The 24809-nt window shown below is 39.8% G+C and overlaps 2 protein-coding genes across 2 annotated transcripts in view; one reads left to right on the top strand and one right to left on the bottom strand.

Annotated features, from left to right (window-relative positions):
• Positions 1-17278, top strand: part of pdzd8 (PDZ domain containing 8) — an 88722-nt gene extending 71444 nt beyond the window's left edge. The window contains exons 4-5 of the mRNA XM_075482078.1: positions 11960-12122; positions 12287-17278. Of these exons, the coding sequence (XP_075338193.1) occupies positions 11960-12122; positions 12287-14640 (2517 nt within the window). The 3' untranslated portion in view covers positions 14641-17278. The remainder of the gene's footprint in view (positions 1-11959; positions 12123-12286) is intronic.
• slc18a2 (solute carrier family 18 member 2) overlaps positions 17241-24809 on the bottom strand; it is a 50163-nt gene continuing 42594 nt past the window's right edge. Inside the window, exon 16 of the mRNA XM_075482089.1 lies at positions 17241-22988. Within this exon, the coding sequence (XP_075338204.1) occupies positions 22881-22988 (108 nt within the window). The 3' untranslated portion in view covers positions 17241-22880. The remainder of the gene's footprint in view (positions 22989-24809) is intronic.

Below are 24809 nucleotides of genomic sequence, written 5' to 3'. Positions count from 1 at the left end.
AAAAGAATTTGCTGAACCCCTACCTTTCCATCTCACAAGCATGGATACCAGAAGGATGTTCAGCCAAGCAACAGAAGACGCCGCTCCACTCAAGCTATCCATAAAGTTGGGCTTTCAGATCAGCCTCCAGCTGACCACCCAAGTTTATTTACTGTGTGTTCATAGTGGAAATTGTGACCCTTAGCTTGAGCCCCCCCCCCCCTCCCCCTTTTAAATATGTATTTGTCTTTGAAAAACTCACAGAAACACAAACTGTAGCGAGCTCTACCAAGTTCAAGCTCAGGTGAAGTCTTTTATATGTACATGTAGGGCAGGTATATAATATTTTCATAGAGGAAATTGTATTGAGGGATGGGACTTGCGAACCAGTCCCGAATTTTCCAAAGCATTAGAATTGTACGCCTCTGAAATGATTGATTCCTTTATTATTATGATTCCATTTACACAATATTCCAATATCCTTGAAGATGTATAATGAAGAAGATGATACCAAAAACCCACCCAAAAAAACTTGAGCACACATATCTGTTTAACCCCCCCTAAAGTCACTACTTTGTGGAGCTTCCTTTTGTAGCAATTACATCTGCAAGTCTCCTGCGATTCCAAATGTTTTGCTCAAATACGAGTTTTTGCATTTTATTTTGCGGTTGTTCACAATATAATTTAAACGCGACCGGTTTCAGACTCCAGTGTGATGAAGACTTGGCGGCACGCGCAGCACACTGCGTTTACGGAAGTAAATATGGATGCTACACATGTCAGCACGTGTGTCAGTTCTGAATTGTTGTGCAATCAGAGCTGACAGAATTTTGAAGATTTTGATTGGATTTTAAGTCCAAAATCTTACTTTCTTTCCACTGACTAGCTCCATCAAGGGTGTCTGCCATGCTTGTTTTGTCCATTGTTAACATTTGATCTTGCCGTGTTCCGCTTCCTCCGGCACACAATTGGGACGTCGTCTCATGCTAATGACGTAAAAGTCAGATGAAATGCCACATGACCGTTCAAGCTGAAAAACTGTCACTTAAGAAAAACATCAGATATTTATCAGATTTAGAACCACATATGAAAGTGGCCCGGGTCTGATTTGAAGACAAAAAAACCCCCAGATTTGTGCTGTTCAGACATCCATATCTGTTCAAAAACAGATATGGATCACAAATGGTCAAAAAACTTGGATTTGGGCCACTTTTGCCTGCAGTGTGAACGTAGCCTGACTGTATGTCTCTATGATTTGGCACATTTAGCCACTGTGATTTTTGCTCATTAAGTAAAGCAGTCTTTTAATGCACTGCCACAGATGCTCAAGTGGATTAAGGTCTGGAGTTTGACTTTTCATCCATCATTCCCTCAATTCTTACCAGTTCATGCTGATGAAAAACATCCCCACAGCATTATGCTGCCACCACCATGCTTCACTATGGGGATGGTGTTTTAGGGGGTGATGACAGGTGTTGTGTTTGCGTTTTTGTCTTAAATTTTAGACTCATCTGACCAGAGGACCTTCTTCTGTTGGGAAGTCTTCCACATAACTTTTAGCATAAATTTTAAATGTGCATTTTTTTTAAATTATTTTCTGAGCCGTGGCTTTTGTCTGGCCACTGTTCCATAATTCCCTTTTTTTTTTTTGTAGTGTACAGTTTATAGTGGAGAGATGCACAGCTCTCCTCTTTGGAGCTTTCAGGCTCATTCAGGGTTCCCTTTTATGTCTATGATTTAATGCCCTCTTCGGACGGTTTGTGTTTTTTGATGGACATTTTTTCCATTTTGTGATGGATTTAGTGGCACTGTTAAATTTTCAAGTTTTAAGTTTTTTTTTTAGGTTTTTTTTTTTATATATATAACACAATCTGATTTGTACTTGTACTGTTTTGAGAATTCCATGGTCATTTCATGGTGTCGCATGCTTGGTGGTGCTTCTTGATTAGTGGTGTTTGAGACTCTGAGGCCTTTCAAAGCTCATTTACGCTTTACAAGATCGTGACATTAAGAATACAAAATAAGTGGACCTTGTTTAGCTGATAATTTGAATTTTATTTTTCAGAATTAAAAGAAAAAAAGTACATATAAATCACCTATCTGAACTATTTCCCATTCCATTCCCATCCATCCATTGTCTTCTGTTTATCCAAGGTGAGGTCACAGAGGCCACAGGTCCAGAAGGGCATAAAATAGGATATAAAATCCCTCTAGTGTGTTGTGTGTCTGCCCCAGGGCCTCCTCCCAGTTAGACGGGGTCAGATGCCTGGACCATCTCAGCCAACTCCTTTCAAAGAGGAGGAGCTACCTCAAGCTCCCCTCAGATATGCAAGCTCCTCCCCCTATCTCTAAGGCCAAGCCCAACCAGTCTTTGAAAGAAAATTATTTCAACCGCTTGGATCAACAATATTATTCTTTCTGGGTTAGGGAACAAAGATCAGTGGGCTGCACGGTGGTGTGGTGGTCAGTACTGTTGCCTCACAGCGGGAGGGTTTCAGGTTCAATTCCTTTCTTTGCATGTTCTCCCCGTGGATGCGTGACTTCTCTCTGGTTACTCCAGCTTCCTCCCACCACCCAAAAACATGCATGTCAGATTCATTAGTGACTCTAAAATGTCCTTAGTAGTGAGTGTGAGCGTGGATGGTTGTGTGTTTGGTTGGATATGGTTTGTTGGTGTTTTGTCTCTGTGTGGCCCTGTGATGGACTGGAGACCTGTTAGGGTATACCCTGCTTCTCACCCAATGACAGCTGGGATAGGCTCCAGCCTCCCATGACCCTAAATTTGACTAAGCAGGTATAGAAAATGGATAGATGGACAAAGATCAGTAAATCAAAAGCTTCTCCTGTTGGCTCCGCTTCCTCTTCGCAACAACAAACCTGTACAACACAAAAATCTGTCCATCCGTCTCTCACTACAACTGGTATCACTTGTGAAGAAGATCCTGAGATGCTTAAACCTGGGGCAAAGACTCACTGACCCAGAGAGAGCACTCCATCTTTTTTTTTTTTTCGGTTGATAAACCTCAGGCTTGCATGGGCTGACTTCCATCCCGGCTGCGACAGAACTACATCATTTGCAAAAAGCAGAAACGACAAGGTTCTCAAACCGGACAGTCTCCCTGCTTGCATATGCATATGCATCTTTTTCTTTTTTTCTTTTTATTTATTTGAATAGGGACATTGCACATTAATGAACATCAGTATAAAAACAAATGTAAATATGCCGGATTATAGCTACAAAGCTAGTTTTCATCCGTAGTCCCTAGGCAGGCAAATACACAAGAAAGAAAATACATAAGAAAGAAAATATAATATACAATAGAAGCATCACAGGGAATGTTTAGAGTCTAATGGTCACATAACTGGTTTGCTTTCAGCCATAGTTTGAGCTCTAAAGCTGATCAGTGTGGGGCTCTCCCGCATGTGCAGAGGAAGACTGTTCCAGATGTTAGTGGCCCTCACAGAGAGAGTGTTCCGTCCAAAAGTTGTTTTCCTGTGGGGGACCTCACAGTCTCCTCTGGAGGAGGCCCTTGTTCTCAGGCCACTTGAATTCCTAGGTTTGAACAAGGTAAACACTGGAGGTGGGGCTAGTCCATGTAGCGCTTTATAAATGAAGCATACATACTTAAAATTAATAAAATTTTCAAAATTTAAAAGATTGTACTTGTTTAAAACATTACATACATGAAAAGAATTGGGTTTTCGGTCAAAAACTTTAAGAGATTTTTTTGTACAGTGATTCAATTAATTTCAGATTGCTAGCTGTGGTGAGAGACCAACTTGTGATGCAGTATTCAGTGTGAGATAAAATCATTGAATGGAGAAACATTCTGGCAGCACCAAAAATGTTAAAAAAGACTTGATTTGTTTTAAAAAAAAATGTAAGGTTAAATTTTACAGTATTGGCCAGTTTTTTAATATGATTCTATACATCGAGATCCTGTCCATGAAAAAGACAAAAAGAATTGGTGACAAGGGGCAGCCCTGTTGAGGTCCAACGCACTGTAAACAAGCCTGACTTTTTGCAGAGAATGCGGACACTGCAGTTGCTTTGGTTATACAGGAACTGATTAGCATACAAAGTGACACTGGTACTGGTACTTTTCTATTACACAGAACCTGAAAAAAACTCAAAACAAAACATCTTAATTTCAGGTTGAAAAATGAATATGGGAAATGCCAGGTGAATACTTGAGCAAGCTTTTATAGTTTTTGGTAGTAAAAGTAAAAAGTTCTAAAATGTAGTTTTTTAGATATGGGGCTAAAATGATTTTGAATTGCCAAGATGTATGTTGATACACTTTAGAATATCTGTATGGATTTGATTAAGACAACAAACCCATCGTTTATTCTGTTTAGGATTTCAGATGATAAGCAGTTCTGCTGCTGCTTAAACTCTTGTAAAAATGTAGTAGAATCTTTTTGGTATATAAAAAAGAACCGGATTGAGGATAAACATCAATAATGACATGAGTATCATTGAAATTTTATCTGTCCCCATCCCATGATTTATGTTAACTTTTTAAAATTTTTTAGATGGGACATTTTATTATCTGCGGAAAATGGTGCAAGTCAAACAGAAGAGCAACATTTGTTGAATTTCTACGTGGGATCACATTGCATGGGATAAATCCTATGATATGTGAGTGTGTAAAAGAAACCACGAGGGTCTTTAATCACGATGAGTGTTTTTTTTAGGGATCAAAGGGAGACTTGTCTGGGTTTCTGTCCCGGAGGTAAAGGAGAGGACTTTAAAGCAGTGATAGCTGCAATTTGAACATATTAACCTTTCATTTGTTCTCTTTGGCAGTGCAGATAAAAGAGTGGCTGGCTTTGCTGAAATAGATGGTGAATTGCTCTATTTCCATCTAGGCAGTTCAGGTCGCTATGTTCTTTGTTTGGCTTCGCTGCTCAGCAAGGAAGCAGGAGCTGCTTGTTGTCTTCGTCAATGTTAACAAGGTTAGCGCAGTCCCTGCTGCTCCACCCTGAAGAAAGCACCACTACATAACAATTAACCTCTACAGTGTGGAGAAGCACGAAAGCACCATCATGTCTCTGGAAAGTCAGGAGAGAAAGGATTCATATCTCTCTTTTTTTTTTTATCATTTATCATTTAACTGTTTGGATTTGTGCACTACTAAGCAAAATTATTCCCATGAACAAATATGAATTATGTAATTAACCCCAGAACCATGAATAGCAATTAGTTATCAGTCTTGCGAATAGGTTATCAAAACCTTCACTTTAATCTCTTGTGGTTTATGAATCACTAGTTTAATCTCTAAAATAAGTTACAAGAAAAACTCTTCTGTACTCATTGTTCCACAGTGGTTCTGTTCTAAAGCACAAAGAAATATATCCACACCTGTTGGACTCCTGGTAACGTTACTGTAACCTATCCAACCGTGTGCTGGGATTAAGGCAGTGGGATTTCTTTTTTTTTCTTTTTTTTTGATCAAGGTCTTTTTATTGAAGATTTTCACAATATATATAATACAAACAGTATACTGTATCTAGTCTAATCCCCAGTATCTACCCATCTTACCCACCCCACCCGCCAGACCCACCAGAGACACGCAAACGAAAAAACAAAAAAGGCCACATAAAAGACAACAACAAAACAACCACACCAAAACAAAAACAAAAAAAATAAAAAAAAACAGACACAGCACAAAACAAGTCTATGGGGTTACATTCTCTGCTTCCATTTTTTCCACAAATGTCCTGAAAGGCTGCCAAACTGCATAGAATTTCTGATCAGACCCTTGGAGAGAGTATCTGATCTTCTCTAGTTAAAGATATTGCATAATCTCTTTGACCCAATGAGAATGCGTGGGGGGGGGGGGGGTCTTTCCACCTGAACAGTATAAAGGCTGATTCTTACTCGGTGCAACCGCGCAACTGTTCTGGCTCGAGAACCATTAATGACGTCATCGAAAGCGCCAGCCCCTTCACAGTTCCTTCAGCTCATAAGCGCAGTTTGTGCCGAGTATGCGTCACATTTGCAGTTCTCTCCAGACCAGCGGGCGTCACTGTTGAGGAAACAAGCTGAAGAACCGGACGAAGAAAAGCATACGAAGAAAGCATACACAATGCCACCTGTGGTGTCACGTCAGCAGAGGCTGGCACATCTGATGCGGAATGAATTTACTCTGGGTGTAGAACTGAATGTATCTCAGAGCTGACAACTGCCGTGTTGTCCCAGTGTAACTTCATAGATGTGTCGTACAGATGTTTGTAGAGGCGCACCCTCTCGGTCACCGCGGTCTCTGCAGTGTTCATGTTTCCTTTCTCTTGGTCAGCTGTTTCCGGTTGAGCGCACGCGAAGTCAGAAAAAAAGTTGTGTGCGCGACCTTGCGACGCGCGAGGATTTTTTAGCTTGTGACGGGGGGCGTGGCCGTTTGCGCCATTTGCGACCAGCTAGTAAGAGCGAGGTTGCGCCGAGTAAGAATCAGCCTTTAGTCTCCTGGCCAACAAGGTGCAAAAGGCCAACATGTTGCACTTATAATTACTGAGACGTACACATTGCGGTGCAACACCAAATAGGGCAATAAAGGGGGAAGGATCCAACGGCTATTCTAGCACTTTAGAGAAAGTCTTGAAAATAGATTGCCAGAAATGATATAGTCTTGGACATGTCCAGAACATATATAATAGACTTGCAGGAGCTTGCTTGCATCTATCGCATGTGGGGTCCAACTCTGGTCTAATTCTAGACAACCCGACCTTCGACCAGTGAAGTCGGTGTACTATCTTGAATTGCACAACAGCATGCCGTTGACAAATGGATGATGAGTGAGGCAGTGGGATTTCTTATGTTAGGATTTTGTCTGTTGTACCTTTTATATTTGTGTGCTGTGTGTAAGCATTGTGTCAGACCTGCCTGTAGAATTCAGTGAAATACCATCCTTTGCTGTCGTTGTAGTTACCGACTTGTTTTCTTGGTAGTTTCTGGACCTGTTTTAAATGTACTGCAGTCATCAGAACTCTGGGATGAAACGCACTGCTACTGACAATGTGAATGGCTTTAATTAGCTTGTTTTAGCAAAAAAAGCAACAACATTTAAACATGCTAGTTTTGTTGTAATATTTGCAAAATATCATGGTTGATGCCCTCCATTAAATATGACTTACAATAACACATGTATAGATATAGATTTTAGCACAGGGTTTTTAAACTCTTCTTCTACTGTCACACATGACTCCCTTCACACTGCTTCCATCATCAAGAATTCTTTGTCGCAAATATAGTATTTTACAAAAGGTTAACTGCATTCTCAACAAAGATTTTTTCCCAAGCTGCTTTTTAAACAAGGTTTATTGTGACACGTATTCTATGAAGTTAAATGCCTTTTTAAACTGGTGGGTCTGGTAACCCATGGTAACCCATGATGTGTTAAAACCTCAAATCTGAAGGTGTATTACAACGTAAAGTGTTTTTGCATGTTTATATTTGGTCGAGACCAGTACAGATTTTCTTCTTATATACTTGGGCAGTGTATTTATTGATAAACCAGCAGGCCAGATAGACAGGATGTTAGTCAGTGAAATTCCAGCTTTATGTCTCAGACACCAGTGCAGCTGTTAGAGAGCACCAGTCTTATCACAGGACATCTGTTAGCACCTTCACAATTGGGTACATAAAGGGGTTTGTGACTGTCCATACATTAGTGTTGTAAGTAGGTGTGTTAAAGGGAGATTGCCACTATTTGCACTTGAGCAGAATGGACTTGCATGCTTCTTTGTAAATCTATTTAAGGGTGCCGCAGACACAGTGAAGCCAATGTGCAGCTGTATACACACGGCTACAAGCTGCTCCTATTCTCTCTTTTGTCTGTTCTTACTCAGATGGCTAAATAAGTCCCCATCCTGAAAGTCAGTCTATCACAGACAGAGCTGTGAAAGTCTCTGCCACCGTGTGACAAACAGCAGTGAATCGTGGTGGTGAAGAAATAAGACAATCGGCCAGCTTTTTCAGGCATTATTATTGGACTGACCATTTTTAATCCTATATTTGAACTAATCAGAAGCTAGAGCTGAAATAAGAAGCATTCTTTCCACTACAGCCCTGTCATGAACAATCCATCCCAAAAATGAACAGAATCGTATTTTACCGATACAAACAGTACTTCTTTTAAGAATTATTTTCATTATTTCAAGATTACATGGTGTCAAAATCAACAGGAAGTCTTCATCACATTCAGCTGGCAGTTGCTTATTATGTTTGACCAAAAGAGAAGAGTCACAAAGCGAAAAATCCTTGTTCAATTATGCTTTAATTGGCACCGATTATATTAACCCCTTAATCTTAATCCCTTCCTTTAAAATAGAATAACATTTCTGTACATTTGTGTTTCTATTACTGAAGCAATTATCAGAATCTTCACCATATCTTAAACCATGAAGGGCCTGATATTAGTTGCCCATCAGTGAGTGAGGGAAACTTTGGCCCCATGCAAAAAAAACTACTTACAGCTATTCAACCTCTTATGGGCCTATGTTGTCCATTTGGAAATTTGGTTTTGTCTGCAGTCAGTTTAAAATTTCTCCTGACACATATACACACACAAAAACCCAGACTTAACAATTAGCACAAGTAAGCTGAACTTTAAACTTAGTCTTCTCTTTAAAATCAGTTTTTATTGAATGATGACTTTTTGTTTCCAACCACAAGATGGTTCCCCACAGTGAAACTCTTGAAGTCAACTTTTTTCCCTTCAGCTTGAATAATATAAGCACATTCATACTAAAAGTTGAGGGAGAGGCTCTTTGTATGGATAGGATATGTGCAAGTATTTGAACATCCATCGTTTTAACAAATGATTGGATTAAGATTGCATTACAATGACTGGGACTGTATATTTGAAGTGCCTTGAGATGATGTTTGTTGTGATTTGGTGCTATATAAATAAAATGAATTGAACTGAATTTAAATAAAATGTTGAAAATGATAAATATCCCGCAGTCATTGCACCCTAAAAGTTGAAGGTGCATTATAATCATTGTATAAGCTTTAGATTACAGGTCAGGTAGGTTGTTTCAGCCTTTGAGAGAGCAAGTTTTTTTTTAATCAGAATTAGTCTATTTTGTGGACATAGCATACACTGACATCACATTCTGGTTACTCAGTTTCAAATCCGTTGCAGTGGAGCATAGAGGCAAAATGGCAAAAATGATATCACTATTCAAATACTTGAGAAATCAGCTGTATGTAGCAGTTCTGTTGCATCAGTAATGATGACATCTCACATCATGAGTGCAGTTAATGATAGCCTGATGAATTTGCATAAATAAGGAGAACTGAAAAGATGTTCAGTTGTGCTTTTTACACGCTGCATACTTTCATACCCTGCATGGTATGAGCCTGAAAAAAACAATCTCGAACTCATAATTTGAATATTGATTTGAAATTTGACTCAAGCAAAGCTATCAATTTGAATTCTGCATGTAATGACTAAGAGAAACAATTGTCCTAGTTGGTCATTAACTAGTTGAGTGTAGAGCAGGACTTACCCTTAGGCTTGGGAAAATCTTAACCATCCACCTGCTAAACCCAACCCCTACCTCCCTGTGTGCCAATTTGTATAGATCATCTGCTTATTCATGGCCAGGCCTAACTCAATCTCTTCCTTCCAGCTGGACTGTAATAAATGACAGCAAGGGAAATTACAGTCATTCATCTCTGTCTACCCACATCATGTTCGTCCTCCTTTTTAATCAAGGCACCTGTACCATCTTCATTCTTTTCCTTCTGTTCCACGCTCAACCCATTTAGCTCTTTTCTTTGCTCAGATGTATCCCACTATATATGTGTCCAGTAAGCTGACTATCAATCAGTTGCTGTTGAAATGGCACAACCTTAAGTGCAAAGTTGACAATCGGGCAGATGAGGCACAAACTTCTCGCTAAAGTGTACAAGTTTAAATTTAATGTGCAACTTAACGGGCATACAGTAATTCACCTCTGCATCCCAGCAGGTGTGTTGTGGGGTATGTGACTTGGACTGTGCTGTTTTTTAGTCAGCTGGGGCTACACTTAATTGCAGCTTTAATGCACAGAATTGCCACTTTCAGTTGGGTTTCATTACAGTGCTCAGGATGTCATAGTTGGACTTTAAATACTGTCAGTGCAGTTTTCTTATCAATATTCATATTAATGTGTTCTACAATTGTCAGCAGTATTTGATGAATTAAAGCTATGGTAGGTAATCCTAGAGAGCTAGCAAGAGAGCTAGCAAGATTCGAAAGTGTCCACTCCTCTAAGCTCCACCCCCCCCTCCCCATTCCGTCAGTGCTTCATCCAAAGCCGGTGGAACCGCATGCGCACATGGAGCAGGGAGCCGGCAGAGGGGGGCGTAGGCAGAAAGCAGAGGCATCTGATTGGTTTTTTGTAGGCGACCAATCCGAGATCAGCGTCCCGCTGATCTCGGATTGGTCAGCTTTTTCTCAGTCCTGCAGCTGCCACAGAGGTCTGATTATTTTCGTCCCTTTTTCTAAATACATCTTGTGTAGATTTCTCTCAGGATAGACGGACCATTTCACCCAGTATTACAAAATGTGTTTCTGAACAGGATTACCTACCATGCCTTTAAGAAATATACATAGCAGTAAACAAAAACAGATGAGTTCTTTTTGTTTTTAACTAAATGTTGTGCTTTTTTTGCTTAAAGGGGAACTCCGGGGCATTTGAAGCGCATTTCCATTGCTAGAGGTTGTCAAATACTGATAGTAGGACACAGACTGGTGCAAATCTGCGCTCCCTGTGTGGAGATCGCGCTGTTTCGCGCAGCCTGTCATGCGAGGCTAATACGTGGTGGCTAGGGGCAAGTGCTAACCCTTCCACGTAAAACAACAACTTGCACACTGCAGAAACGTCACACCACTTTATAAACCATCCGACAATAAAGTCACAAGCCTTACCATCAAAACCATATGCATGGTTCTCACATTACTGGCATGGGGACGTTACAAAACAACTTTATAAACTTTATAAAGTATTTAAAACATTACAACAGTATTACTGGGCATGTATTGTTGTAATGTTTTAAATACTTGAACGCAGTTTTTCTAGAGAATATAATTGTTTTGTATATGGGATTATCGTCCATTGACTCTTTTGGGCTTTCACATGCGCGCGCCTACCGACAAGAGGTAAGTGACATGCTGTTTATAAAGTTGTTTTGTAACGTCCCCATGCCAGTAATGTCAGAACCATGCATATGGTTTTGATGGTAAGACTTGTGACTTTATTGTCGGATGGTTTATAAAGTGGTGTGACGTTTCTGCAGTGTGCAAGTTGTTGTTTTACGTGGAAGGGTTAGCACTTGCCCCTTAGCCACCACGTATTAGCCTCGCATGACAGGCTGTGCGAACAGCGCAATCGCCGCACAGGGAGCGCAGATTTGCACCTGTCTGTGTCCTACTGTCAGTATTTGACAACCTCTAGCAATGGAAATGCGCTTCAAATGCCCCGGAGTTCCCCTTTAAGAAAAAAATACATCATGAATACACCCATACCCACAAAAGTCCAAGCTTTACGTTACAGCAAGTATATTTTATTTCAAATATTAATGTCAGAATGCTAAAATGATACAAAAACAATATCTGTAACTTTTTAAAATATTTTTACATTCAATAATTATTGATATTAATGATAATTAACAATAATTCATTCATTTTTTATTTTTAAACTTAAAGGTGATGAAACAACTTCTTTTTTTTTTTTTTTTGTAAGTAGCAGCCCACTCAGCTTCGCTTCACTGGTCCACACCTCGACCTCCCCCAGAGTGTGAGGCTCAGTGTATCCTTCCCTGCAGAGGAAAAGTTTATCTATCTGTCTGGTGTGTGTGACGGACATTATCAACACACACATTGTTCTTGTGGAAATGGATTGTTCTGCAGCATACTGTAAATAACATAGAACCATACAGTGAGTGATGCTCTTAATTGTTCGATCTTCTCCCGTTCCATGTCTGCATCAGACTGAGGTTATCAAGGGACCATGTGGAAGCGTGGGGATGACATTTCGACACGTCCCTGCCTGTGAGGGGGATGCGGTGCATGTCAGCATAGAGACGGTCACACCCAACTCACCTGCAGCCTTGGCCGACCTACAGAGGGGTGATCGCCTCATTGCTATTGGAGGTCTGAAGTGTAACCATTTAAAAACAAAAACATTTTGAAATATTACAAAAAAAAACTGTAATATGATACATATACTTTTTAAATCTTGTGTAGAAAAAAAACATGCAACAGCTCTTTGAACTATTGATCTAAAATGTATGCCCTGTGCTCTTTTCTGTTGACAGGTGTCAAAGTGACATCTTCGGTTCAAGTGCCCAAACTGTTGAAGCAAGCTGGAGACAGGGTAGTGATTCTTTATGAGAGACCAGTTCGTAATCAGACCCCCTCATTAGGGACCCTTGGAACTCTACAGGAAGGTTTTGGGCAGCTAGAGGAAACAGGGTTCATTCCCCAACCCGGAGGTTATGAGGAGGATCCAGCCCCTATCACTACCCTCTCTGATATCTCTGACAGCAAAGACATGGACTCTGAGTTTGAGGAGCTGATTGTGGACACCAAACCCAGTCAGAATAGTGGACTGAACAGCAGTACCACAAACACTAGTGACACCAAGGAGGATTTTTTACTCACGGTGAACCAGAGCCCTAAAAGGACTGTGGCAAATTTGGCCTCTAAGCCTCTTGGTACCATATCACCCATTCTCAACCGCAAGCTAAATCTTGTGGGTTTACAGTCGCCACTAAAGACCCAATCCAAAGACTCACCCAAACCCTCACCACATAAGACCAGTGATCCCGGAGAGACTCTGCAACGCCCCACTGTCCCTCCTCCACCTCCTCCCTCTCGCCCCCCAGTGCCACCCAGACCTCAGATAAGGTTGACATCGGCATCTTCAGAAACCAGTCTTTTGGAAGGTGTTGATTCTCTTGCAACTACTATTGCTAACATTGCTCCTGCTTCGACAACGACCATCAGTGTTTCTGAAAAATCTCCAGAAAAAGTTCCAGTCGCTGGAGCTAGTGAGGACAAGTCTAGCACAGAGAAGATGTTTGTCAAACAGCCTGAAGTAAAGCAGTCTAACAAGACAGCAGATTCTAGTGATGAAATGCTAGGTCCTTCACCTGTGGCCAGCAGCAAGGCTGATCATGCAAAAGACAAAGCCTCAGAGAGTTCCTGCAGCACACGAGACAGTCTAGATGACCATTCACTCTGGGAATCCCCCGAGAGCATGTTCCGTAACCAGGCAGGACGCTGGCCTAAAGCCTCTGTGGTGTTTGAAGTAGAGAGCAACCATAAGTACCTTAATGTTGCCCTGTGGTGCAAAGATCCCTTTAAGCTTGGTAGTTTGTTGTGCCTGGGGCATGTCAGCCTCCATTTGGAGCATGTAGCTATGGAGTGTATGGCCACATCTTCTGCAGAATACCAGAGCACCTTCAGATTGGGACCTCCTGAACCTAGAGCTAATGTCAGCCGGACGGCACTACGCAGTCTCAGTACTCACAAGGGTTTTAATGAGAAGCTGTCCTATGGAGACGTCACCTTAAACTTCTGCTACTTAGCTGAGGGCGAGTTGGAGTGTCCAGCGGGGCTTACAGAAAGGGAGCGAGAGGGGAGCCTCTATGATGAGGATCTGAGGGATAGAGAAAAAGAACCGACCCCCTCAATGCCACGTGATGACTTGGCCTACGGTGCCATGCAGTTAACGGAGGTTCGTCACAACTTCCAGGACACCCAGTTCCAGAACCCCACCTGGTGTGAATACTGCAAGAAGAAAGTTTGGACCAAGGCTGCGTCTCAGTGTATGATCTGTACCTACGTCTGCCACAAGAAGTGCCAGGATAAGTGCCTCTCTGAGAATCCTTTCTGTGTGGCAGCAGCTGAACGCCGTGGAGCTGACCCAGAAGCCAAATCCACCATAAACCGGGCCACTGGCCTAACGCGCCATATCATCAACACCAGCTCCCGCCTGCTTAATCTTCGCCAGGTGCCGAAGACTCGACTCGTTGAGCAGGTCACTGATGTGCTGCCTGGAGTGGTGGAGCCCTCACCCAAGCATACCCCTAACACGTCTGACAATGAGAGCAGTGATACTGAGACCTACACCAGTGGTGCCAGTCCATCAAAGCAGCCCTCCAGCAGTGGCAGCAGCAGTAAACTCGTACGAAAGGAGGGCGGTTTGGATGACAGTGTGTTCATTGCTGTGAAAGAGATCGGCCGTGACCTGTACCGAGGGCTGCCCACAGATGAGCGCTCCCAGAAGCTGGAGTTGATGTTGGACAAACTACAGCAGGAAATCGACCAGGAGTTGGAGCATAATAATGCCCTTCTGATGGAGGAGAGGGAGGCCACAGATGCACGGCGAAAGGCCCTTATCAGTACTGCTTTGGCCAAGTCTGGTGAGAGACTTCAAGCCCTTACCCTGCTCATGATCCACTACCGGGCAGGCATAGAAGACCTGGAGTCAGTGGAGAGTACTTCTCCATCAGAGCAACAAGGCTTTAAAGGCAAAGGAGAGGGCCTGGAGGAAGAAGCCCTGATGGGAGCGGACGTCTATGACAGTGACATATGCAGCCCTGTCGAGGTGCAATTACTGGATAACATCACTGAGGAGCAGATCTGTGTGGAGGCGCTTCATTAGAAAAAGACAGAAAGAAGTTGAACATTGACGTTGGGATTTTGCTTCCCAGAAATTTAATGTCCAGTTTGTGAATTTGATATTAAGGATTCCAGCGGTTCCTTTTAAACACAGGGGATGCTGAGGTCCACTGTTAGATGAACACATTTTTTTCACATGAATATGAAAGGATGCTTAAAGGATTGTCCTTCCTGAGGACTTTTGAATCCGCTTTGGTTTGCACAGCGTGATGTAAATGTCGTGCTCTAGGTTTTTAAAGGGAAACGTGAAAGCGTCACCATTATCTGCCCTCGGTAGTGCAGTGGGTCTATCCTCTAGTTTTGTTTGTGTCTGACTTCAAACCACCATTAAACATTAAAGTCATATTGCTTTCTATTCTGCAACTGCTTCAATGGAATGATTTCTGAAAATGTGCACATTTCTTTGGTATAGTCGTCTGAATCATCTTAATGTTGGAGAAGGATAATAGTTCAAAGACTTTGGACACTCCTAGCAATTAATTTCATATGAGTTTGTGTGTCCAAAAGTTTGACTGGTACTGCTTGCTGTGAGTTACAAGCCCTGGTGAAGGATAAATAAGAACTCTAGGGTTCTACAGCAATGGAAAATTCTATTTGTCTAAGTACCATGCAAGTGTTCATGCATAACTTGATCAAGCACTTTACTATAATGTATTTGGATTTAGAAGCATCTCTGCCTGCTCATGAAGCTCTTTAGGACTTCTGCAGCTGTGTAATTGTGATATGCTTATAAATAATTAGCCTCTGACTTTTGGCCTGCTGTTTTGTTTAGAAGTATGTCTGATTATGTAATTAGTTTAAAAGATGTACACATATATATGTATATGTGTGTATATGTAGATAACACATTCACTACATCTTGTTTAGTTCAGCACACCCCTCCATTATATTGTCATTTGGCACATTGGATATAGTTTTAGAAATGCTTCTTATCGACTTTTTCTTCTTCAGATTAATCCCTGATGTTATGCTGGAGGTTTAATTTGTGTTTGTGCAGTATGAAGATCATTTGAATTCCATGCTTTGAATAGTTTAGTTGAAATAACATGCCTTTAAAAAATTGTTTTCTTATCCAAATGAATGTATGCTTTTTTTCTGGAGTTTGTTCATTGACAGTTATTTGATCCTGCCTCCGTCCCATTCATCTTTAAAAATCCTCAAGAGTGAACGCAGCTTGTGACAGTGATTCTAAAACACCATGCTTCTCATAGAAAAAGAGGTTTTTCTTACTGTAATGCATGAAGAGGAAAAATCTTCTCTCAACACTGGAAAAGCTTTACACACTTTATGGTGTGGTGTCCCTTTTTTCATTATGGACAAGGAGAATGATCAAGTTTGGCTTTTCAGAAACAGAAGCTGCAGTCATGAGGTGTCAATGAGTCTGTCAGAACTGTTTAACATTTCACAAGCATATACAGAGAATTCAGTGTCAGGAAGAGCAACATTTTATAGAAAGTAAGCGTGAAGCACTGTGTCTCTTGTCTTTGAAATAAGTTTGATGACACATCCAGTTTAGGATGACTTAAAGAATTGGGTTAAAACGTGGTGTAGTGGTTAGCACTGTCGCCTCCCAGCAAGAGGCTCCAGATTCGATCCCCATCCGGGCCTTTCTGGATGGAGTTTGCAAGTTCTTGCCATGGGTTCCTCCCACTGTCCAAAAACATGCATGTTAGGTTAATTGGGTCTCCCTAGGAGTGAGTGTTGTCGTTTGTCTTTGTGCGGCCCTGTGATGGACTGGCGGCCTGTCCAGGGTGTCCCCCGCCTCTCGCCCAATGGCCGCTGGGATAGGCTCCAGCCCCCCTGCGAGCTGACAGATGGATTAAGCGGGTATAAAAAAATGGATGGATGGATGGAACACACCTTCAATATACTACCTGCATTTGTACATTTGTAAGTTTTCTTCAACTTAAGTTTTTCTTGTAGAACAATCAAACAGTAGATTCAGCAAATGAGAAAGTAGCAACCATCACCCAAAATACACTAAACGGCAGTCAGTAAAAGGAAGAAAAAGGTAGATTCACAGCTGAAGAAGAGACCCAATGAGTGGGATAAACAGAAAGTAAAGCATTCTATTCCTGCTCTTAACAGTAATAACTGTATTGCTTCTGTAGAAAAGTTGCTCACTGGCTGCTGTACCTTTTTGTCTCGTGAGTTCTTGTGCAATATTTTTGTAGGAAATTAAACCAATAATGTCTTTGATTTCTCTTTTGTGTTTTCTTTGAAATTGTGTAATCTGCGTGCCCATTTTTGTGCTAATATAACCTGGGGGATTGTGTGGACCAATGAGGACCCAGAAAGAGGAGTTGTCTTCTACTGTGAACATCTCTGTTGGCCTGGGGTGCGCTGCTCTTGCTGCTGCTCTTGCTGCTGCTGTTGTTACACTGTACTTTTCCAAAGAACTTGTATTCATATGCTTTTGCCCCTCCCTCTCCAAAGCCCTACCCTTTAAAACTCCACATGCTGTATGACTGCCCACTTTGGCTTTCAGCAGGTCAGAAATGTAATTGTTTCTTTTGTGCGCGTGTTTGAGGAATGTTGTAACACAATTTTTTTGAGAAAGGCTTTTAATGAAGCTTCATTGTAAATAACTTAAATAAACAAGAACAAGCGATTACCCATGAGTCTGCTTTGTGGTTTAATACGCACACCAGTCATAAACAAGTAGCAGGATAATACTTCCAGGTAAATTTTACCTGATGGTTAACTTGCAACCTAATACAGGGTAATAACATACATAAAATGACATTCCTAACAGTCTAGATTAAGACATGTTACGATACTAATATGACAGATTTTCCTAACTGGAATTTATTTCGAGAGAGTGAGACCATGAACTCATTTAAAAAAAACTATTGGCATAGAATTCCAAAAAGAGAACTTGATTTTTTTTTTTCTCTCTCTCCTTTATTGATCCACGGTAGTTTAAATCTGGGTTTTTTGGTTTATGGAGTAAGCATGTAGCCGTTGGTACCATTCTACATGCTGCTGTGCCATTAGCTGTGATTGTTGCAACTTGGCACGCTGTGTCTGGGGAACAGGCCATTTCAAAGGCATGAACCATGATGTTTCAGATTTTAAGTGGCAGACGCTGCTATTACACATTGCCAGAAGAACCATTGTCACGGTGTGAACTGCATGAGTAAGCTCCAAACGCCACCCTTCTCTTCGAGACTGCAAGAACTTTTACTTCCCAATCACAGGTGGTTTGGTTCACTTTGTCATATGTTTTTGTTGAGGTTCTCTGAACAACAACCATATTACAATGTTTGAAAAAGTAACAAAAAAAAATACATTTCTCCCTGCACCTTCATTGCTGTAAGAACAATTGTCTGGTGCTTGGCAAAGAGGAGGTATTGTGTGAGCATCTGCCAAGTAATTGAAGCCCAATGTTGAGATTGACGGGCTGATTACAGTGTGTCTGCTCCCACATTCCCCTATCATGGAAACGCATTGTGCTGTCTTCCAGGAGGCAGCACAGGCAATCGACTTGAGTATTTCTGTGACCATACTGAAAAGAAATGCATGTTACTTCTTTGTTCACAATGAGCTGTCATGGCAATACTATAGAACCACATGTAGACAAACACCAACATTTTTTTTCTTGTGCTCAGTGTTTAAAATGCACCAAAAGGTAATGGTGCTGAAAATCCAACTGCCACTATATTTAGTTCAAATGATATTTCTACAGAGAGGACAGCTTTTTCACGGTTAGCCACATTTAATAGAGGATATTGTGTTTTTACAAGTATGAAGGGGAAAACTAACATACAGAAGACTTACTGATATGAGATAACAAAAAAATAAATAAATACAAATTAATACCAAATTTTTAGCTTAGTAAGGAATGCTAGCTTTGTTAATTGCTGCTCTGTCTAACTGGTCCCATTTTAGATTATTTCCAGTTAGATACATATGATTGTATAAAACTATGCAGAAACCCAGTACAGTACAATTAATTACCAATTAGAAAGTTTTAGAGGTCATATATAAATAAAAGAAACTAAATACAGTAGATCATAGCACAGGAAAACATTTATTCAACTCCATGAACACGAATGTTTGTAATGTAATTTGTAATTCAGTTCTCAATATTTTTGAGAAGCAGATTTGTATTTGGAGCAAAAATGATGGAATTGTAATTATCCATCAGAGCTCATTAAATGTCACTGAATGAGTTGTATGTTGAAGGGCAGAGCCTTAGAACTGTACTGAATCATAAGTAATAAGTATGACTAAAAATATATACAAAATATAATTTAATCATAATAATGCATAAATATATATCCATCTTAAAATTAGAAACACGGACAAAGTGTTGAGCAAGATGCCGAGTGTATTTATTGTGTTTTTAAAGTGATCAGTCTCGTATCGGAGTTAGAATAGATAGGTTTTGGACATCGACATGTTAACTTCAGGGAACGTTATATTTTAACAAAAAGTCGCATGATCATGGACCTGAGCAATTGTGTGAAAACATTAGTCAAAATGGAAGTCGTGGGATTGAATGTAACAGACTAGTGACTAGAATATCTGTCAGTGGGACCACTTGAAGCCTTCACTCCACAGAGAGGGTATTTATGGAAAAGTCTCCATTGGTTAAAAGAAAAAAGAAAGAAAGAAGCACTGGAAGACTCCTTAAACACATGGAAGAAGGTACTCTAGTCATATGATAATGATGATAATAATTATATCAATTTTCTTTTTTCGTCAAAGAAAATGCAACATTTGGTGCAAAGCAACAATAAGCACCATCCCCACAGTGCAACACGTATGTGGTGGTGGCAGCATCATCTTTTAGATGACATTGCAGGGTGTGAGACATCGGTCAGGATTGAGGGAATGAGTGATGGTGAGGAAAATCAGTTTCAGTCTTGATTAAGACAAACTTCATCTATTTTTTGTTAACATATATGCGTAACATATATATTCAATATGTTCTTCCACTAGAACCAGTGGTGAATATCTTAATCTTTAAAAAAATATTCTGTTATGAGACATCAGCAGTCTGGTTTCAGACCTCTGTGTTGTTTGGTCTCTGCAATTACATTGATTGTAAATTATACTGTTTCTTGTATGGACAAAATGAAGCATTGTGCTGCTGTTTTCATGACTCTATCAAAAGCTTCCGTTACAGTTGCTCATTTAGACACTGTGTAATAATGGATTGGATACAATTGTTTTCAGGTGGCTTCAAAGCTGTCTTTGTGAAAACTGCTCATCTGTTTGAGCTGGAATTCTTCTCACCATCAAGATGTGTTTATCCATCAAGGATCAGCTCTGGGCGCTGTCATGTTTACAATTTATATTAGTAATATTGTCTTTTCTCCCAACGGTTGTAACATCCATCTTGGTTAGATGATGACATTTTGAATCACTTTACTGATTTGGTACAACTTGTACAAGTATGTATACTACACCTTTCAGTATGCAGTTATTAACCTTAAACTATTTTCTAGAGGATGTGATACAGATTTTTTTCTGTCTACAACTGCCAAAATCTAATGGTAGTAATGTTGAGAGAATGAGTAAGTTTAAATGTCTTGGTATTTGGCTTAATTCTTCATTCACAAATCTTATTAGACTTTTTTTATCTCATGTTCAGCAGTTTATTATGAACTTGATAAACTTGCCTTTCGTTTTTGTGAACACATCGAATAATCATCAACACAGTAAAGTTGAATAAAAATACAACCATTGAAAATGTATGAATGGAGGATTTTTAATTCTCTGTTTGTATTTGCATTCAATGACCGTTACTCCCTCTGATTTAGAACGTTTGCGTCTGTCAGCATCCCTGCAAATGAAGGAAAAGCTGTGTGGTCATAATATAAGTTTGAATAAATCAAATACTCTGCTTAAGTACTTTAATCTGGTTTACTTATCATTTTACCTCATTTGTCAGGCCAGTATTTTTTTTTATTTTTCCCCACCTTGATAAAATGGCGTTTAATCTGTACAGCTAATATTGTACGTCTTACATTATGAGTTTCATACAGCTGAAATTGAGTTCTGGAGGGATCTTTATATGAAGATAAAGAAAAAGTAGTCAGTCAAAAAGTAGTGACTTTTTTACCTTTTTCTTTAAAGCACAAGTTGTTTTTTTCCAGCAGAAGTTACAATTTCTATTTATTTGCATATTTAAAAATATGCAAGCAGTTGCGTGATCGACATGTAAACTTTCCTGCGTTGATGAATTTTATTACTTTTTATATAATCCCTATAGCCAGAAAAGTTGGAAAGTTTATAAAATGCAACACAATCTTAAATTTGTGATATATTCGTTTGTTTAAACACTCATTTTAAAGACGTACGTTTGAATTAAGTGATTTTAGTGTCTTCACTGACCAACCTCATTATATTCAGAAAATTTAAACAAATCTTGAATTTGATGACAGCAACATACTAAACAAATGTTTGGAGAGACATGAAGGGAACCTAAAAAAATGTTTGTTTCAAGGCCAATGATGTAAAAAACTGTTGGATGTGCATGAACTTTAAGTCCTCAGGTAGGACTGTCTGGAAAAACTGTCATGCTTCCATGGTCAATATGGCCACACTGGCTTGGGAGGACTTTGGAAAACCATTTCTAATTTCACACAATCTGCTGCTGCATCCAGAAATCTAGAGTTATTTGTACTGTAGACTGATTACAGTACATTGTAAAGGTGTGGATAATGCAGGTTCTCCTGCAAAGCCAATGCACCCATAGGACAATCTTGGATAGGTGCAGATGATGAAATTGTGATTTGCGTTTTAGTGGAATCCTTACAATACGGAGTATTACCAAATCAAGTATTAAAAATTCATTATGGCATGACGACAACTTCACATTTTCTATCCTTGGCTCTGACAAAAAGTAAGAGAGAACCAAGCACACATTTCCCAGTTGTAATAATAATAGACATGAAATGCAAACAGCAATTGTCAAACTTGTCGTCGGATCCCAACCCCTCTGTTTTCTTTCCAAACTTTATGCTTAGACCTGCTCAAAAACAGCTTGTTTAAGCTTCATAGAAACATATACGATTTTACTGGTAGAAATCTCTTCTCTGATATCATCTAACTTCTCGAACAGCACAAGAACATACAAATGTCCAGTACGTCAAACTTTTCCTTTAATATATAATGGTGAAACCCATTGTGAATGAACTGTATACATTAATACTGTATATACTGTAAGATGAACTCACCACAAACTACCTGTCACATGTGACAACAGACCTTTTCAACAGCAGACATTCTGACTTATTATAGCAAAGCAAGCACAGATGTAGGTAATAACAATAATGATTGCTGAGGGCAGAAACACAATGAAAACGATGGATTATGTCCCCATTAGATGCTGCTGGCTTAATCTAAACAGCTGTCAGTCACAGTGCTGCTATTCCACTGTTGTCGCTATTTTGGCTCACTGTACGAATCAGCACAGAAGCTGCATATGATCTGTGTTTTAAAATAGTACCTCTCTTCAGATATTTATAATTTAAAGAAATTCTTTCTACCTGTAAATATAGCCAGAGTTTTGACCTCTTTCCACTACGTTTTTCTCACAGACTATGAAGCCCCTTGTTCCTGTCAGTGTCCAAGGATGTTTTTGAAGTCGTCAACCAGTAATTATATATATATATATATATATATATATATACATGCAGTTCAGCGAGAGCAGCTGGGTTCAGGAAGCTTTTGGTTTGCACTTCTGTTAGCAATAAGACAGTGTCATTGTCATGGATTAAAAACAGAAGAAAAGTAACTTTTTGTTGACATAGCACACAATTAACCATTATATCATCTACTTGAACACCAAATTCTGCTAATAATACTCTGAACAGTATTCATGACACATAGTAGATGAAACCCATGACCAAAACATGAAGTAAGACAGATCTGTAATCAAAATGAACCACTTAAGCATATTTGATGCTTAGCACTCTGTACCCACCCTGTTTAAAAAGTGCTTTTTGACACATCTCCCCATTGAATAAGGCTATTGGCTAAAAGTTTTTCTCACACAATGCGCTTGCAATCACATATCAAGAACAACTTTGGTTTGCTCCAGTACAACTGCTAAGAGAACACAGAACAGTGATAACTGAATGCAGAACATTCACATGGAAATATCTTGGCTGTATTATTTCATCAATTTTTTTTCTTGTGTTGCTTCTTCTTTTTTTTATACAACAAAATAGATCCTCTGAAGGCTTAACCCAACCAGCTGGTGTCCTTTTAATCATAATCATCATATTCTGGATCCATGTTTTCACCTTGATGGCAAGTCCCCTGTGTAGAGTAGGACCTTGTCTTCATTGAGCAGTTGGTGTCCATCAAGATTGCCTGTTAAGAAAGTTGTTAAAAGCTACTGTTTCTGCCACAGCATGTAAAAACAAGTCTTTTTATTTTCATGAAAACATATATTTGAGTTTTACCACAAAAGCAGAGGAATTAATAGTTCAAAGGTCCAATCCCAAATCCTCCCCTTGGCCCAGCGGTAAGGTGCCCATATTCTTTTAAGTATCAAGCAGTAATGGTCATCTAGCACTTAAATTGGGTTTTTGGTGGCCATTTGGATGCCTAGATGGTAACTGCAACTTCATCTCGAAAAGAAAACAGGCACCTTACCTCTGCAAAACCGGATATGGGATATGGCAAAGTGGAGGTATTGGGACTTGGCCTAAAACAAGGATGGCTTGATCTTACTTTTTATTCAATCAGCACGTATTCAGATATCCAAACTGATCCACACACAGTAGTTGTTTTTTCCCAAAATTTAATTCTGTACAGTCATTATGTTTACTTCCAAACAAGTTCACATGGAACAACTACTATAACACCTAATTTTTTGATGGAAAAATACTGGAAGCAATCTATTACCATTTTGGTATTTTGAAGATGTTGCATTTTAACAAATACCGCCTAGAAATGTCTAAATCTGTGTAGTCTTTAGAAATGTTATTAAAAGTTACCAAAATCCTGAGTTTGGCCATGGGGTCCCTTAATCTTTTTTTGTTTTGCCATGAAACAGGAAGTCCTTATAATTCACACATGCAGCAACCAATCTGCACCAAGTTTAAATTCTTGAATGACGGTCCTGATCTGAACACATGTCAATATTCTGTGCTGTAGTTCAATCCAGTTAAAACAGGAAGTCACATACTTTACTCTTAAACTTATTACTCTGACCTTGTTCACCACACCAACTTCAAACATGGCCATAACACCAAAACTTGCTATAATTCACTCAGGTCATTCAATCAGCACCAAACTTAACTGATATAATGATTGTTTCACCTTGAACAGATCCACCTATCCATCCATTTTCTAAATCTGCTTAATTCAATTTAGGGTCGCAGGCAGGGGTGGACTGGGACAAAAAAATTGGCCCTGGCATTTTGGACTAGACTGGCCCACCACATTGCACAACACAAACATTGTCAGTTTTTTTTTTTTGGTGTACTGAATGTGTATACCAACTGTGCAAATTCTGAAAAAATAAATACCTTGAGGCATGGAACGGGTTAATGGAAATTAGTGAGAGTGGACACTTAAAATACTTCCAAAACCTTAATTTATTAACACTATTGTGACTTTCTTTCATTGACCTTATCCATCTTAATAGAAACTGCCACCTGCCTTTTGGCAAAACCTCATTTAGCCTTGGTCTAGCCAAGGCTACTCTACCCACAAACAATGATAGTCTAATGATGACATTTGCATGCTACATTCTGTAATTGTTGGTGAATAGTGGTTTTAAGGTTCTCGCATTGAAAAGTGTTCAGTTCAGGGTGGAAGACATAGACGTATTAGCCAAACTTAGGCTTATTTCCCATGCACTCAGTGTAGGCTAGAAAATTCATCATTAGCCGCTAGTGGTAGCATGAAGTTTATGGGTAGCAGCACCTGTGTTTACTATACAAACTAACTTGACCATGGAACATTAGCCAACATAATTTTATTGGGGTTATGTTATTTTATCATATTCATTAAGGGGTAGGTTGGTTTATTCTATCATTACATAGTTTGGGCCTCTGAAAACTGTCCAGTTTACCACAGGTTCTAATACTGCAGCGGCTGCATTGACATGTTCACTGCTCGATTCGCCGTCGCCTCCACTACAACCACCACCACCAGCACCACCATATTTGACATCAGTCACCG

Source organism: Odontesthes bonariensis, chromosome 2 (genome assembly GCF_027942865.1).
Source record: "Odontesthes bonariensis isolate fOdoBon6 chromosome 2, fOdoBon6.hap1, whole genome shotgun sequence".
Taxonomy (NCBI): Eukaryota; Metazoa; Chordata; class Actinopteri; order Atheriniformes; family Atherinopsidae; genus Odontesthes; species Odontesthes bonariensis.
The sequence above is the reverse complement of the archived record's forward strand: the minus strand, read 5'-3'. Positions and strand labels throughout refer to the sequence as shown.